Source organism: Pipistrellus hanaki, assembly GCF_964339955.1.
Source record: "Pipistrellus hanaki genome assembly, chromosome: 11".
NCBI lineage: Eukaryota > Metazoa > Chordata > Mammalia > Chiroptera > Vespertilionidae > Pipistrellus > Pipistrellus hanaki.
In genome coordinates, this window is record NC_140513.1 from 9,970,752 (window position 1) to 9,988,711 (window position 17,960).

General features: G+C 46.3%; 1 protein-coding gene across 2 annotated transcripts in view; it reads left to right on the forward strand.

The window, feature by feature from the left end:
- PAPPA (pappalysin 1) overlaps window positions 1-17,960 on the forward strand; it is a 214,836-nt gene that overhangs the window by 15,953 nt on the left and 180,923 nt on the right. For both annotated transcript variants that reach the window (XM_084898874.1, XM_084898873.1), the window contains exon 2: window positions 16,436-17,498. In XM_084898874.1, the coding sequence (XP_084755000.1) occupies window positions 16,436-17,498 (1,063 nt within the window). The remainder of the gene's footprint in view (window positions 1-16,435; window positions 17,499-17,960) is intronic.

The following is a 17,960-nucleotide window of genomic DNA, read 5'->3' on the forward strand; positions in this document are numbered from 1 at the left end:
CACTCAAGCAGATCTGTGAAAATGAGAATGTTGATGCTGAATTGTCAGATCAGCCTGAGGAATTGCACTTTCCTTCATCTGTACCCTTGTTGGAGTAAATAGAATTTGGGACATTTTTCCCCTCTAAGGACAAGTTAGTTTATTCCTTAGAAATATAACCTACAACTTTGTTTATTCAAACTCTGGTCTCTGAGTTTTTCTGAGTTTTAAAATAGGAAAATTCACTTCAAATGTGGCTTGAGGTGGTCCTGACCATAATTATTTACTATGAACTTTACCCACGAATCTCTGAGTCCAAATATCCATCCCATTTCCATCCATCCACTTATCCACCCATCCACCCACCTACCCTATCTTTCTCCCTCCCTTCTACCCTCCCTCTACCTTACCTACCTCCCCCCTTTCTCCATCACTCTCATTCATCTATCTACCATCCACCCATCCATCCTTTCTTTTATCTCTCCACCCTTCCATCACTCCATGCTGTCATCCATCTACCTGTCCAATCATTTATTCTTCCCTTTACTGGGCTCTCCGTTAGGGCTGGGAGCAAGAGTTTGAAGACTTGAATGCTTGTTCTTATGCTGCTGTGTGTCCTTGAAATAATCCCCTGAGAAACCTCCCCTGAACCATTTGCTTCTGCAAGAGCGCTAGTGTGGAATCCCACTTCAGAAGTTGAACACTGCTTTGAAAAAACGAAAGTGGTCTGCCTGCACAGTTATATGATTACAAGTTTTTACAGTATGCTCTGAGTCTGAGTCTAGACCACTGGAGACTCCTTTAACACACTCATATTTTGTTCAATAGCAGCTTCTACCCCTGGGTCAGCAGGTGGTGGGAGGCCAATGGAGAAAGTGAAATAGAGGCAGGGTTCTCAGAGAAAGGGCAGACTTTATGAAGAGAGCAGAGAAGGGAGCTCACAGTCACTTGGCTCATGGGACTCTCTGCCCACAACCCCCAAACCCTTGTAGAGCGATTCTAAGCCTTCATGATCCATGTGTGTTCTTGGATGCATGATGTAGCAGGAAGCCCTCATGGCATGAGGTTGTTTCAGTTTCCGAAGCATTTTCGACATGTACCTATCATATTCCCACTCGCCTTGTAAAACAAGCATTTTCATTTAATACAGTGAAGTCTTTGTATTCTCAACAACAAACACATGGTCTAAGACTCGCAGACACAACCTGCTTTTTTCTCCAACACCCTCCCACCCCCAGCCCCAATCTGTCGGCCCTTACAAAGCCCAGTGTCAGCAGAAATATCTGTTTACAAACAAACGCTTCAAGTGAACAGTACCAGGAGCTCAAACAGACCTCTCAAACATGCCCCCAGCTCCGTCCTTGGAGTCTTTATGAACAGTGTGTATCGCTGGCAACAGCTTTCATGCCTTTCCGTCTTTCCATCTGTCTTCATGTCTGGCTTCCTCTGGCTCCCTCCACTTCTTAAAACCGTGAGGATGCTGGCTGCCAGAAGCAATCAGATGCTGACCTGAGCCTCATGGATCTCTAGAAAACAGAGCCCAGGCAGGGACTTGCTTACAAACAGCAACACAGACCCAAACACACCCAACCAGTAGTGTCATTTGAAGCAGAAGCTGATTGAAGAAGGATTATTAATTAGGTGCATGTAATAGTCACATGGTGGTGACCATGCAGCTCTAGATTATTTTTCTAGGATTATCAGCAACTGGAGAAAATCTTTCACCACCATCTTGAACTTGAGTCTACTATAGCTCCCTATTACCTACACATGATAATGATAATAGTCAACACATTTGGCATGTAATATGTGCCAGGCACTGTTCTGAGTACATTGCATGCATTCATTTTTTTAATCCTCACAGTGACCTGCTGAAATAGGTTCTGTTATAGCCCCAGTTTTCAAGATGACAGAATCAGCGTCCAGGAAAGTTCAATGACTTGCCCAAGGTTACACAGCAAGTAAGAGGTAAAATCAGTCCCAGAGTCCACATTGTAACCATTGCTCCATAAAACTCTCCAGATCAGCTCAGAATGCCTTACCCTCACATGCAACTTCCTCCTTATACATTGTTTCCTTCCATAGCTTTCCTGATTTCTTACATCAGGTTCCTCAGTGTCAGCACTGTTGATGTTTGGGAGCAGATAATTTTTGTCCTGGGAGTTTGCCCTGTGCACTAGAGGATGTTTAGCTGCCTGCATCCCTGGCCTCCACCCACTAAATGCAGTAGCAGCCCCTCTTCCATGGTGTTGATCAAAAGTGTCTGCAGAAACATCACCAAATGTGCCCTGATTGAGCACCATTGACTTACATGGATTCTTCTGGTTAAGTAGAATTATCTGGTGTTGCTGAAACATATACTCACACCTCCGTGCTTTTTCACAGTTGATTTCCCCCTTCCAATCTCCCAGTTCCTCAACATCTTTTATAGCCAGAGAAGAAACACTAGTCTGTCTAGGTTACTGATCTGCTTGCTCTTATGACTTTTTTTTTTTTTTTAATATATATATTTTTATTGATTTTCTACAGAGAGGAAGGGAGAGAGACAGAGAGCTAGAAACGTAGATGAGAGAGAAACATCGACCAGCTGCCTCTTGCACACCCCCTACTGGGGATGTGCCCGCAACCAAGGTACATGCCCTTGACCGGAATCGAACCCGGGACCCTTCAGTCTGCAGACCGACGCTCTACCACTGAGCCAAACCAGTTTCGGCTTATGACTTTTTTTTTAATGGTCCCTGATTATCAACTTTACATTTAAAATCCCCTAATGCTTCCATAGGAATCCTGAGTCAACATTTCAACTCATTTCATGTATTCAGCAGTTGTTTATTGGGGTCTACCTTGTATCAGGTCCCAAGCTGGGCACTCAGAGTATGAGGTTAAAGAAGGTCCAATCCCTGCAACTCAAGAGTTTATGTGATAGACTGTCCAAGCTGGTAAGGAACTTAAGAGTTCCACTCTCCACCCTCTCCCAGTTAAGTAGAGGGAAACCAAGCCCCAGAAGGTAGGTGATATTTGATCAAGGTCAACTTGAGAGCTGGGCGAGCTAGGTCATCCTCCATCTGTGGAATAATATTAAAATCCCGAAGTCCTAGTAAGCATCTAAATACCATTTTTCATCTGGAGCCTTTAAAGAGCTCTTTTGAATTGAGTCACAATTCACAATTTTCTAGCAGATAGCAAAACAATAGAAAATATCTGAGTAGTCTGTCAGCCCTCTCTTTTCAAAATTTTGCTTACATTCCACACTTTTAGTTATGTCTTAATGACTGCAGATGGCCACTGAGCACTGGACAGGGAGTCCTAAGACATGAGTCCTAGTTCTTTCAGCTGTGTGACCCTATAGATTAGAACAGTGGTTCTCAACTTTTCTAATGCCACGACCCTTTAATACAATTCCTCATGTTGTGGTGACCCCCAACCATAAAATTATTTTGTTGCTACTTCATAACTATAATTTTGCTACTGTTATGAATCGTAAATATCTGTGTTTTCCCATGGTCTTGGGCTCTACAGCAGTGGTTCTCAACCTGTGGGTCGTGACCCTGCTAGCAGCGTCACCTAAGACCATCAGAAAACACAGATATTTACATTACGATTCATAACAGCAAAATTACAGAATGAAGTAGCAACAAAAATAATTTTATGGTTGGGGGTCACCACAACACGAGGAACTGTATTAAAGGGTCGAGGCATTAGAAAGGTTGATAACCACTGGATTAGAAGGTGATGGAATCCCTTGACAGTGATCTCCACCATGGAATCTCCTCCTGAAAAACCACCATTGAGTCCCTATTGACTATGGAATAGACTTCAGATACTTAGCTTGCTGTTCACAGCCCTTTGCAACCTAGCCTCAGACAGCCCTTGCTATTATTTCATTTCCCTCTATTGCTCTGTGTCCCATCAGTTCCATGGAAAGCAGAGATCACAACTCTTGACCTTGGCATATGCTTCACCTTCTGCTAGGTCTTTGTCCATCCCTCCACTTCCCTCCACCACCACCAAATTTCCTGTTTCTCTTGCAAGGCTTGGTTACTGAGTTGCTCATTCAGGAAAACTTCCCAGAGCCTCCCTGTTCCAATCAAGTAGCTCTGTTTGTTTGTACCTATGCTAGAACTTACTCTATCATGCTTTGTTTATTAATAATTACAATCAATCACTCGGCCTCACATGGTCTGATTCTCTGGCTGGGCAGCCTAATGTGGAAGTTAAGGACACGAATTCTCGAGTTTGATTGCCGGGGTTTGGAATCCACCTCTGTCACTTGCCAGGAGTTCCTCAGGCTTGGGCCCACTACTAGAGCTTCTCTGAGCTTCAGTTTTCTCTGTAAAATGGAGATAATAGTAATACTTACTGCTTGGATTATTGGTGAAGGTTGCCTGAGCTAATCCAATGCAAAGGGTTTAGCACAGTGCAGTGAATGCTTGGCGCCATCAGCCATCCTTTCTCTCCCTGCACTGGAGGGTGGTTCCGCATGCCACCAGCCCTGTGAGGCCAGGATCTGCCTGCCTGGCCATGTCTCTTCTTTATCACCCTTTCTCATCTCTCTCCCTGAAAGGCTTACCCCTGGCTGTGTGGGCTATGATGTGGTGATGGCAGGCTCACCCGAGAGAGGAGCTTTTGTTTCCAGAGCTCAGCCCACACTGTCAAGGATGTGTTTTTACATAACTTGCTATGGTCCTGCATCAGTTCTGAAATTGGCATCATTTGGCTTGCCCACGTGGGAATCTTCCCCACCCCTCTGAGCGCCTTTGTCCACTATAAGCGCTCTGTGTTCCCTCCCGATGCTGTTGTGTAGATGAGGGTCTGAGGTCCAAAGACGGACCCAAAGTTGACACATCCATTAGGCAAAGTTGGCCCGGAGCCAAAAGTCCACAGTACTTTTTAGGGACCCATAAAATGGCTTGATCTCTTTTAAAATCAGAAGAAAAAGTTAATATAATAATACTATGTAAGTAATAATGAATCTAGCTTCCTGATTATATAAATCTTTATAGCAGGGCAGTCATAAAATATAATTATATTTATGGGGGAAGGAAAAATTGGCTAAGGCCCATGAAAGTCAGGATGTAGAGGAATTTCCCCAAAACCAATAGTATACCAGTGATGAATCAAGGCAAAGTTCAGAAATCTTTTTCCTACCTTTTCAAAAAAGTCCCTAGATGTTATTTCATTTTCACAGAAAGGAAAAGGGGATCAGAGAGAGGTGCCACTTGCCTCAGATCACAGGGATCAATCATGCCAGCATTCAGACAAGTTGTGCTTTCCTGACTCCTTGTCACTTAGTACTTGACACAAAAAGTGGCCATATAAAGAAGTAAATATGCAACTAATTAAACAAGTTTTGCTTATATTTATTCATAGAAAACCTAAGCACTTGGCTTTGATGTCAGAGAGCTGGGTTCTCATCCTAGTTATATTATAACAAATAAAATGGCCTTTGCCAAGTCAGTGTAACACTCTGAATCTCAGTTTTCTCATCTATAAAATGGGACCAAAAGCACTCATATTAAAGTAGTTGTAATAATTCAGAGATGACGCACAGTAAGTTCTTTGGTCTTATTATACATGGCATGCCATAGATGGCTGCTCTGTTTCTTTTTTTCTTTATTGATTATGGTATTACATTTGTGTCCCTCCCTCCTACTCCCACCTCCTGATTGTGCCCTGACTCCCCTTTAGTGGCAGTGTCCATTGGTTATGCTTATATGCAAGTCCTTTGGTTGATTTCTACCCTTCCCCCCTCCCTCCCCTGCCTTCCCTCTGTGGTTTGATGGTCTGATCTGTGCTTCTCTATCTCTGGATCTGTTTTTGTTCATCAGTTTATGTTGTTCATTATATTCCACAAATGAGTGAGATCATATGGTATTTATCTTTCTCTGACTGACATATTTCGCTTAGCATAATGCTCTCCAGCTCCATTCATGCTGTTGCAAATGGTAGGAGTTTCTTCCTTTTTATAGCAGCGTAGTATTCCATTGTGTAGATGCACCACAGTTTTCTTTCTCAGTAGGTTCATGTGGCTCTGAATGGCGTTAGAACAAATCAGAGGAGTGATCCTAGGGATACTGTAAGGAGTCGGTACGATAATAATAGGCATCCCAATAGTATCAGCTCCCATTATACATACATTGTATTAACAGGACTGGCCCTAGAATTAGGGAATATCAGGTCTCTTGCCAGAAGGCGTAGCCTGTGTCTGGTCTATACCTGGGACATCCAGCTAGGACATAGATGCCCCATGAACATGTGTTGAATGAATCTGTGAATAAAGAAATGGATACATCAGGCAGGACTTAGGATTTTTAATTTGGGGAATAGAAGAGGTAGGGATCATCAAAAGCCTCAGACATTTCCAGGGCTGTCCTGAGGTCAAGGGCACAGAATAATTCCATGGGTTCCTGAAGGACCGATCCTGGGCCACTGAGTGGAAAAGAGAGGGGGGTGATATGGGTTTCACTCTAGTGAGAAATGCCTGAAGGTACAAAGGCCTTCTTCAGACTTTAGGTGTTCTCTGATTCTGGAAATATGAACAGACACTTGTGGAGATGTGGCACAGGTGGTCCCAGCAGGAGGTCGGGGTTAAAGGAGATGATTAGATAACCTCAAAGGCAACCTCCAGTCCTGACTATGCCTGATTGCATAAATGAGAAGGGCTTGAGGCTGCTGTGAAGAGTGTGACAGCAGGATGCACTGGTCCTCAGGAATTGCTGGGAAGCGGTATCTTTTTCTCTGAGGTTTGATGAGTGATCAGGGAGAGCTCATAGGTCCTGAAATCATCCGAATGAACAACATAGGCTGTCTTCTCCAGGGCAGCGCCAATGTCAGCCCCACGCAGTGCAGGGAGTCAGCTTTGTGCTAGGGCAACATGTAAGAGGGAATGACAACAACAAGGCGTGAATCCTGCCCCTCCCCTTTCATCTTTGTCTTTTTCTTCCTCTCCTCCCACTTCCTTTTTTTAAGTTGATATGCACCAGTTTCATTGACAACGTGAAAAAGTGAGAGGGAACATGTCTCTATTTCAGAGGACAACGTCAGAAAGGATAAAGTTTAACAACACAAAAGAGGGAACAAAACAATTGGTTATAATTCCGAGAAAAGGGAAGAGACATTTATGATGAATATTAATAAAAAGTGTAGCTGACATTTGTCCCCTGCTCTGAGCATGGGTGTTTTCGTTCTCTCACTAAATCTTGAAAATGGCACTATGCATTACGTACTGTTGTGATCAATTTCCAGATGAGGAAACGGGGTGGAGGGGAGGAGTGGAAGGAGGGATTTTGCCCAGGGCTCCGTAGTTAACAAGGGGCAGCCCTGGGATTCCAAGGAATATCTGTGTTTTCCCATGGTCTGAGGCTCTATAGTAGCGGTTCTCTGAGAACCACTAGCAGGATCGCCTAAGACCATCGGAAAACACAAATATTTACATTACGATTCATAACAGCAGCAACATTACAGTTATGAAGTAGCAATGAAAATAATTTTATGGTTGAGGGTCACCATAACATGAGCAACGGTATTAAATGGTCGCAGCATTAGGAAGGTTGAGAACCACTGCTCTACAACCATGAGAGGAAGGTAGTATCATCTTCATTTTATTTTATTTTTTATTTTTTAAATATATTGTATTTATTTTTTTTACAGAGAGGAAGAGAGAGGGATAGATAGTTAGATGTTTCTCTCTTGTCGATGTTTCTATCAACTGCCTCTTGCACACCCCCCTACTGGGGATGTACCTGCATCCAAGGTACATGCCCTTCACCGGGAATCGAACCCGGGACCCTTCAATCCACAGGGTGACGCTCTATTCACTGAGCCAAACCGGTTTTGGCAGTATCATCTTCATTTTAGAGAGAGATGAAGACTAATATGCACTGAGCCAAACCGGTTTTGGCAGTATCATCTTCATTTTAGAGAGAGATGAAGACTAATATGAGGAGAGGTGCCCCGACTTTCAAGTCACTTAGCTAGTGAATGGTAGAGGCAGCATTTGAATGCACATTTGTTGGTTTATAAGACCCTGACCTTTTTGTGTCTACACAATCTGCTTGCGTAGAAGCAGAAAAGGCAAGCTGGAGCGTTAAGAGCCAGAAGGAATCACAGGTGAACCCTGAGCCCTCGTGAACACTTTGCCGTCCCAAACACACCATATAGGTCTGTGTATTAATAAAGCTTATGGGTTTTAGGAACCCTTAGGCATACTCTGGCCAATCTCACCTTACATCTGGAAAGCCTTACTTTACCAGGAAATATGCAGCATGTCTCTCCCTCATCTCTGAAAGCAATCTATCATGTTTTCAGGATAAGACTTTTTAATCCCTGCTGTACTTGTGGGAAAACTGAGGCTCAGGGAGTTGAGTGAACTCATCCAAGGTCAAACAGCTAGTAAAAAAGGTAAGCAGACTCATGGAGTTGGGGGGAGTTTCAGATACTGGTTCCCAACAGGCAGAGAACAGACATACACACACACTACTGCTCCACACAGTCCTGCACTGGGGAATTAGCCCCGCACATTCACTTGCATGGCCAACACATAGGAGACACCTGAGTTAATCTTGATCTTATGGATTGCTCCAAAGGGTCTCTTTTGATGCTCTAGCCTAGGGGTGTCGAACTCAATCAGAGAAGGGGTCAAAATCTAAAATCCAGCCTAAATCGCGGGCCGAATGGTTTACTGAACAGTCATAAACTGACAATGTCATAAACTGACAGCGGAGTGCAGTGATGACAACGCGGTGCGGGCCACATTGCAAGGCCTGGCGGGCTGGATTTGGCCCGCAGGCCTTGTGTTTGACACATGTGCTCTAGCCTTTCTTACACCAGGAGACAGGGATGTCCAGAGCTCAGATCAGTTTGGGATAAGCCTCCAGCCAGGTGTAATTTCTTGTAAGCCTCCTCCCCCCACTGAGCCCACAATCAATCCTCTGAGCCAGGGTGGGCCTGGAGGGCTGAGGATGCCGAGGAGCAGTACTGAGATGCCTGTCTCAGTGATGTCCCAGCCTTTTTGGAGCCGCCGAGTCCTCCAGGGTCCCCTTGATGGTCCTCCCTCCCAACTGTAGCAAATGCAGGGGCCATGGGTACACTTAACCCAAATCTGTCTGTTTTAATCACTGTTCTCTGGACAGATAAAAGCTTTCCATGGGATTGTTCTCTCATGCATTGCTCTGTAGCTTTGATACCAGCCATTAAATCACAGAAGGAAAAACAAAACAAAACACAACAAGAGGGGCCAGCTTCAACCTTTAGCTCTTAAATTTTTTAGCCTCCTGAGAGAAACCAGACTGTTGACCTGAATTCCCCCCTTTCATTCCCTCATCCTCTCACCTCTGCTTGTCTTTCCCCGGCAGAGGTCCCCGGCAGAGAGTGTACACCCTTAAATTGGAAGGCCTGAAACTGCCTTCCTTCCCTTTTCCCCCCTCCTCCTTGACCTTACATCTCTCCACAGTGGGAACCAAGGCTGGGATGTCTGACAAACCTGGGATATCAGAGTCACAGGGAATCTGAGATGAACAGGACCCCTGTAGCCATCTGGTGTACCCCTCCTGTCTCATAGGTGGGGACATGAGGGAGCCCAGAGAAGGGAGCTAGTCTCATGGCTGAGTAGTGGTGGAGCTGAGCAAAGAACCTTGACCTTGGGCTAGGAGTTGTTCCCATTGGAGAAAAGCATCTGGAGGGGAGCTCTGGCTTGGTGTCGGTCTGGTTATGATGCCACCACTCTCTAGCTGGGACCCTTGAGGATGGGGTGGGGTCGCTTAGCTTTTCTACATCTCCATTTCCTTCTCTGTCAAAGGGATGTCAGAAAATCCCACTTCAGTGGGTCACTCTGAGCACCAAATAGGACTAAGACATCTGCGCTTATTAGAGAGACTGCTACATAGAGGCTTCTGTGACTGTCACAGGTAGAAATAATCCGGTTGAGTTTTCTTTCCTCCCATCTCTACTCTCCCAATGAGAGAAAACCAATAATAATATAAACTTGTTACACATTGTCATCTTTTGCTAATTGTCTTCTCTAGACGGTGATGGGAGAAAGTCAAATGTTATCCGAGCTAACTTGGTGCTGTGTTAACCCATCCTGGGGATATATTTGAGGGCAAAAAATGCTGGATGGAGGCATAGCTGAGGTCCCACTTGTCTGTGGGGGAACTGAACTTGAAAGCAGGAATCTTGAATTCCAGTCTTTCTTACTGCTTAGTGCTGTGTGACCTTGGGCAGGTGACCTCACCTATCTGTCAGTTTTCTCACCTGTAAATAGCATCCATTACACCAGGTTACTATGAGGGTTATATGAGACACCTTGGCACGGAGCACCTATCCACCTGCTCAACATACAGCAGGTGCTTCAGAAATGCACACTGGAGCTGAAAAACAGAAGCACCTGGCCCCTGTGAGGACCACTTCTTGTGTATGGTGACTGCACATGGCAGTTCTTGCATCTTCCTAATGCATCAATAGGAGTTGAGTACATTGAGGCAATGTATCATAACCAGGCAGGAATCCAGGCACCAGGCACTGGAAGATAACATATATCTTAGATAAATTTTTGTGGGAAAGCTGAAAAAACTCATACAGTGATGGTACTTTCCTTTTGTAGGATTACCATAACAGAGTGATACAGACTGGGTGGCTTAAACTACAGAAATGTATTTTCTCACTATTCTAGAAGCTAGGCATTCAAGGTCAGGTGTCGGAAGGAGGGGTGGGGGGAGACATGGTTTCTTCTGAAGCCTCTCTCCTTGGCTCATAGATGGCCATCTTTTCCCTGTGTCTTCACATGGCTTTCCTTCTGTGTGCATACGTGTCCTGGTGTTCTCTTCTTCTGAGGACACCAGTCAGGTTGAAATAGGGTCCACCCTATGCACCTATTTTAACTTGATTACCTCTGTAAAGGCTTTCTAAATAAGGGCACATTTTGAGGAACTAGAGATTAGAACTTCAACTGTGAATTTTGGGAGAACACAATTGAGCTCATAGCAAATGGACAGGCAGCTAAGAGTTTGACAGCAACTGTGAGAAGAACATTTCAGTATAGACCCTGTAAGTTGGGAGAAACCTGGGTCAGACTCCAACAGGCAAAGGAAGCTAGTGCTGGGAGTCCAGATGCTGAGGGACAAACCCAAGGAGGCATTCCTTATTCCAGAGAGACAACTGGTCCAGGAAAACCTCGGGTCCCCATGAAATGGGGTGAGCCACGAAGGACAGCATAAGATCTAGTCATAAAGGACCTTTGAGTCTTAATCAGTTTTGGAGGCCCAGGCCGAAGAATGACATGGATGGCAGCCTCCTGGCTTGCAATTCAGTTCACTTGCTTGTATTGGCGCTGTGGGACTTACAGAAATATTTTTGGAGGGGCCGTGCCTTCAGACAGCCCACACTTGGCGCTTCATGCAATGACGCCTTTAAGAACCTGAGCCTAGGAATCCTGTAGGTCTCTAATCCAAGCCGCATTGCCCTAGACCAGCCTCTTCCCATCCCTGAGCCTCAGTTTTCTCTGACAAATTGAGCAATGCTGATAGTTTTGTTGTGAAGATTAAGTGAGAGAATTAATGTAGGGCACATGGTACTTAGAAAGGTCTAAATAAAGGATTCGCTGCTCTTTAAAGAAGCCGGCAATAAAGAGGCATCCCTCCCTCCCTTCCTTTATTTTTTACTTTCAATACCAAACTCTGTGGAGCATCCACAAGGCACCAGGCTCTGTGGTAGGTGCTGGGCATTTCAGAATGAATCAAGTAGACATACATGGATGAAACAGAGACATTGGGTGAGTGATTGAGAAGTGGTATGAAAAATTCCTCAGTCCCTGGGGTGGAACACAGTGGTCAGACAAAGCTTCCGTGGGGTAATGTCTTTAAAGTATGACCTTAGATGGTGACCCCGAAGCCCAGAGAGGTCTCCCAGTCCTGTCCAGGCTGAGTTTTGGGGAGACACCTCCAAGCCTGCTGCCATTGGCCTTGTCCCTTCACTCAGATCTTCACCTCTGTGGTGAGGCTTAGGGGGTAGATGAGAAAAAAGCGAGCCATTGGCCATCAAGCTTCTAGGTGGGAATAAGAAGCCCTTTGCACAGTAAGCCTACCTACAGGAACACATTAGAGAGGCCAGCTGACCGAGGGTGCAGGAACTGCTGATTACTCTGGGAGCTGAGGGCAAGCCCCGTACCTGGGATGAGCTTCCACTTCTCTGCCTGGGCAGTGGGCCCCACATACCTCCTGGGCTGGGGAATGGGCTCTCTCCCAACTTCACTGTCTGCTTCTACATGATGACAGCCTGGAGCAGCGTGTGCTAATCAGATGTGGATGTGCGCACGGGCGCCTGAGGCCGCCATCTTGCCTGGTGGGCAGGCGTCCTCTGGGATCAACCTCCAGTACTACACAGATGGTGCCAGCGTCAGACCAATTCTCCCCATCTTTCACCATCTTTATCTTCCTGAAGAATCGTGGGGAGAGCCCACTGGAGAAGTGTCATCCAGAGAACACTGTTCCATGCCCTGTGTGGAGATACACAGAGGCAAGGGGACCTGAGCATGCTAGAATTAATAGGGAGTGACGAGAGGCATCTGATTCAAAGCATCACAGTTTTGAGGACTTCTGGTTACAAGGAAACATTCTAAAAGAATAAAGGAGCTCTTAAATTGCAGTGGGAATGTCATCTCTTGTGAACCCCCTCCTTTTTCAGAGAAAGGAAATAAGGCCCAGCAGCATGGGGTGGGGATGGTGACTTCTCCCAGGCAAGTTCATCCAGCAAACTGAGCCCAAATCTGGTTCCAGGGCCCTGGTGATTCACAGTGTCATGCACCGCCCCCCCTTCCCCCACATCCAGCCCCTGAAATGTGACTACTGTTGATGAAGTTATTTTCATTCAGAATAAGTTGCTATCACCATTATATCCATTATATCCCCCATCCCAACCCTATTGGAGTCAGTGATTTCCATTCACCACTCACACTCCAGGTAAATATTTCCCTCTGAACTTCTGAAGCTGCCGCCTCAAGGTTCTCATTTCCCTTAATGTGTTTCCTCCTGGTTCCATTGAAATCGCTCTCTCTGCCCTTCCTCTGCCTCCTGGGGCTCAGCCACCTCTTAGTCCTGGCTCCATGTGCTCAGTGTCACAGTCTGGCCTTTGCTTACTATTTCCTTCATCTCTCAACTGCAAACAGGGGTGCCCTGAGCCATGGTCCCAAGCCAGGAAGGTTCTGAACTGAGGGCACCCTACAGATGTGTAAACATTTTACCTTGCTAACCCTGCTAGCCGCCTTCCAAAGGCAACAGGAAAACCAGGGACTGAGAGCCCCTGGCAAAATAAAAACCTGCAGAGACAGAAAGCGGGTGGGGGGGGAGAAAGGATCCCGTTTCAGATGTTCATTTCCTCATTAGAAAAATTTTCTGTTCAAGTGTAGGGGCTTTGTGTTAGCCAGGGGAGGAGGAGATGGTGAGTTTAGAGGTGAGGTGGGGAACTCAAGAGTTGGGGCTCTAGGAACCATTGTTCTCCTTGTTTCCATATTGGGCTAACTTATTCCAAATCTGGGGTCAGAGCCTTGGCTCGGGGGGAAGGGGCAGTGTGGAGGTGCAGTCTCCTGCTAGCAGTTAGCCCCACTGGGATTTATGATTTCTGAGTAGGCTTGCCAGGAGATTGCAAGAAGACTGGTGCTTTTTTGAACCTTCGTCGTACTTGCTCTTGATACATGGTCAAGATGCCCTCAGGGTACCGTCTCTCTCTGACCTTTCTGTGTTTTGCTTCTTGTCGTTTTCTACTTTTCGCCCTTGACATCATTCCTAGACCTTCCAGCATCCGAAAAAGAAACTGCCATTTGAAGAGCCACCGTGTGCCATGTGTGGTGTATCTGCTATAGCTTTTCTTATGACCATATACTTAAAGAGAGTTACAGATGAGGGAAGTAAGATCCACAGAGGTTGGGGGATTTGGCCCAAATGTACAGCTAGTAATTGCTATCATCAGAATGACCCCGAGTCCAGAGGCCCTACTCTGCCTACCCTACTGAGAACACACTTTGTCTTCTGAACCTCTCTGTCCTCTAGCCATAGAGACATAAACCAGTGCTTTTGATCCCACTAATCATTCATGTGCTCATTCATGAAACAATAAGTGCGCGCTGTAGGCAAGGCGTGGAGCGAGCTGTTGACAGAACACAGATGACCCAGACAGAGCCATCCCTCTCAAAAAAAAAGCATCCAGTCTGGGTGGGAGAGGGTGTGGTAAGATGACTTGAAAACCAGAAAGCACATGTCCAGTTTCCTAAAAGTAAAATGAGTTCAGAGAAGAGAATGACCATTCCTTATAGGGCTATCAGGGAGAGCTTCTTGGAAGAGAAGCTGTTTTAGCCATTGGAAAACTTAGAATTACAGAAAGCAGACAGTCCAAGCATGTGAGGGGATCTTCATTCAAGGCCTTTCTTTGCCAGGTGGAGAACCGAGACCCAGAAGAGATTCTTGAGGCTTCACCAAGGTTGCTCAGCCTGTGAGAAAAGGTTGACTGAGAGGACATTCTGGCCATTTCCTGAAGGGCAGTCAGGCAAAGTGTGGGAGGAGAGGTAGAGATGAACTTACATGCCTGGCGCCAGAACTGTTATCCATGTCAATAGCGAACAGAGAGATTTACACAAATTCTAGGGCCCCAGTGCCCACAAAGGAGTAAAGACTGTGTGGACCCTCTTTTATTGTTTTTTTCTGGAAGCTCATTTGATGAGTGCTAATGGTAGATGCACACTCAGAGTTAAAGTGACCGCAACAATTTTCCAGCTAAAAGTAGGCCCTGACCTAAATGAGCATCTTCTATTAATTCTTGTTATCCCCTCTCTTTATCCTACCACCCGGCATCATGCATCATCCAACATTTAAAATATACTCTTACTTAGAAAGCCCTCTTCCTCACCCAGCAGGCTGTCTGTGCCATGGGCACAGGTATATTCCAGAAAGGTTGGGGAGTGGGGGTTGATGAGTGGAAAGATGATTAGATCCAGGGAGAATCTGTTAAGTTACTTCTTGGGGTTCCTAGAGTAAGTCTAGAGATGTCCTGGCTTGAAACTTTCCCAAACACCTGACTGAAACTTGTGCCATCCCCATGCAGATGGCATGGTTCAGATGCCCAGGGCCATTGATGAGGGAGAGGCAGGTGCTAAGGACCGTGAATCCCAGGGTCTGATGGATTCAGGATCTATTTACCAACCAGTTGGCCCTAAATTTATCTATCTTCTTTAACTTCCATGTACTCCTTGGGACTATTACATATATTAAAGGAATTAACGCACACATAGACTTTAGCACAATGCTTGACCTGCCACTAAGGCTTTGTAGGTTGTACTTATTGTTGTTAACTATTATGTAGAGGTCCCCAACACCTGCTTATGTTAAAAGGCTGCTCGTTTTATTTGTTTAAATATTAACTTTTGTGTTAGAGGAGAACAAGCTGAATTGGGTCTCAGGAAATTGGTCTATGACGCTGTGCAACCTGACAAATGCCTTCTACTCTCTGGGTCTCAAGACTCTGAGCTATCATGTGAAGGCATTGAAAGTGGTGATCTCTGAAAACCTTTCAGTTCAGCCAGTCAGCATTGCTGCCTTTCTTTGGGATAAGTGTCAGGTCTGGCCAGACTCCTGTTAGAGATAGAAACAATGGAGTTCTTGTCCCCATCTCTGCAGGCCAGCTTTCCCAACAATTCTTCACCACTGCGCACTGGATGGCTGGTTGCTCACGTCTGATGACTCCAAGTTATGGCAACCATAGGAAGAGCTGTCCTACTAAACGAACACCTATTCATTATTATCTCCCTCTGTTTCTCCTCTGACCTCCCTCCCATATAATTTTATACTTAAAATACTCTATTAATTAAGAAAGCCTCTTTCTCATAGAACAGCTTTGCAAAATCAAAGGTTTTCGGATTTGAATGATCATTATTGGTAGTGTTGTCATTGTTTTCTTCAGCTCAAGTACCCATTCTTCAAACAAAAATGTTTCTCTGTGTGTTCCACATGCAAAACCAATAAAAATACATTGGGTTACAGTTATGGTGAGAAGCCCCCAAACCCAACTCCCCTGTCCTCTCAGTTTCTCTAGCCCTTGCCTTGGCCTGGGCGTGGCCCCAGCAGCTCCGGTGGTAACTGCCAATTTGAAGACGATTGGTCTAGGACCGTGTTGGCAAACCGCGGCTCTCAAGCCACAGTTGGCTCTTTGGCCCCTTGAGTGTGGCTCTTCCACAAAATACCACGGCCTGGGCGAGTCTATTTTGAAGAAGTGGCATTAGAAGAAGTTTAAGTTTAAAAAATTTGGCTCTCAAAAGAAATTTCAATCGTACTGTTAATATTTGGCTCTGTTGACTAATGAGTTTGCCGACCACTGATTTAGGACATCCTGGTATAAATTTTATCACTACGAAATAACATACCCTCCTTTCTTTCCATCCTTTATTTATTCATCTTTCTTTTTTGGGGCCACATAGGGCTGTATGACAAGTGCTCTTATACCTCACGTGACCGAGGATGGGTCGTGGGCATTCACACCGTCAGTGACCAAGGCAACAAAGACCCACGCTACTTTTTCTCCTTGAAGACAGACCGGGCCCGGCAAGTAACCACCATCAATGCCCACCAAAGCTACCTCCCTGGCCAGTGGGTATTCCTAGCTGCCACCTACGATGGGCGGCTGATGAAGCTCTATGTGAATGGTGCCCAGGTGGCGACCTCTGGGGATCAGGTGGGTGGCATATTCAGCCCATTGACCCAGAAGTGTAAAATACTTATGTTGGGGGGCAGCACCCTGAATCACAACTACCGGGGCTACATTGAGCGCTTCAGTCTGTGGAAGGTGGCCAGGACCCAGCGGGAAGTTCTGTTGGACATGGAAACCCATGGCCTCCACACGCCTCTACCTCAGCTCCTCCTACAGGAGAACTGGGACAATGTGAAGCGCACCTGGTCCCCCATGAAGGATGGCCACAGCCCACAGGTGGAGTTCAGCGGTGCCCACAGCTTCCTGCTGGACACTAGTTTGGAGCCCCCTCTGTGCGGGCAGACTTTGTGCGACAATGCGCAAGTCATCGCCAGCTACAACCAGCTGCCGCGCTTCCGCCGGCCCAAGGTGGTGCGCTACCGCGTGGTCAACCTCCATGATGACGGCCAGGAGAACCCCACGGTGAGCCGCCAGCAGATCGAGCTCCAGCACCAGCAGTTGGCCGAGGCCTTCCAGCCCTACAACATCTCCTGGGAGCTGGAGGTGCTGGAGGTGAGCAACTCCTCCCTACGCCGCCGCCTCATCCTGGCCAACTGTGACATCAGCAAGATCGGGGACGATAACTGCGACCCCGAATGTAACCACACACTGACAGGCCACGATGGCGGGGACTGCCGCCACTTGCGCTACCCTGCCTTCCTGAAGAAGCAGCAGAACGGGGTGTGTGACATGGACTGTAACTATGAACGGTTCAACTACGATGGTGGCGAGTGCTGTGACCCCGACATCACGGATGTCACCCAGACCTGCTTCGATCCTGACTCTCCACACAGGTAAGACCCGCTGGGCAGGTGGTGATGCCCATCTGAAAGCTGAGCTTCCCCCATTTTATAGGCATGCGCCCTGAGGCCCCTGGTGGTCCCGGGAATTTTCCAGCTCACACAGCAGCCTTGTGACTGAGACCAGGCTGTTACTCATGTGATCATGGGGACCAAATCGAGCATCGTCCATTACAAAAATGTGTTGACTGCCTACTCTGGGATAAGAAGAAATGGTCATGACCCTGTCGTCTCAAAGAGCTCACAGTCTAAATTGGGGGGCATGAGCTGGGTACAAACAGCTATTGAAGCATATGTTGTAGAGTGGGCTAGAGTTGTGCTGTCCAGCCACCTGTGACTATTCACATGTAAATTAAGATGAAATAAAACTGAAAATTTCCTAAGCCACACTAGCTGCATTTCAAGTACACAGTAGTCATATAGGGCTCCCATACTGGACAGAGCAGTGTGGTCAGT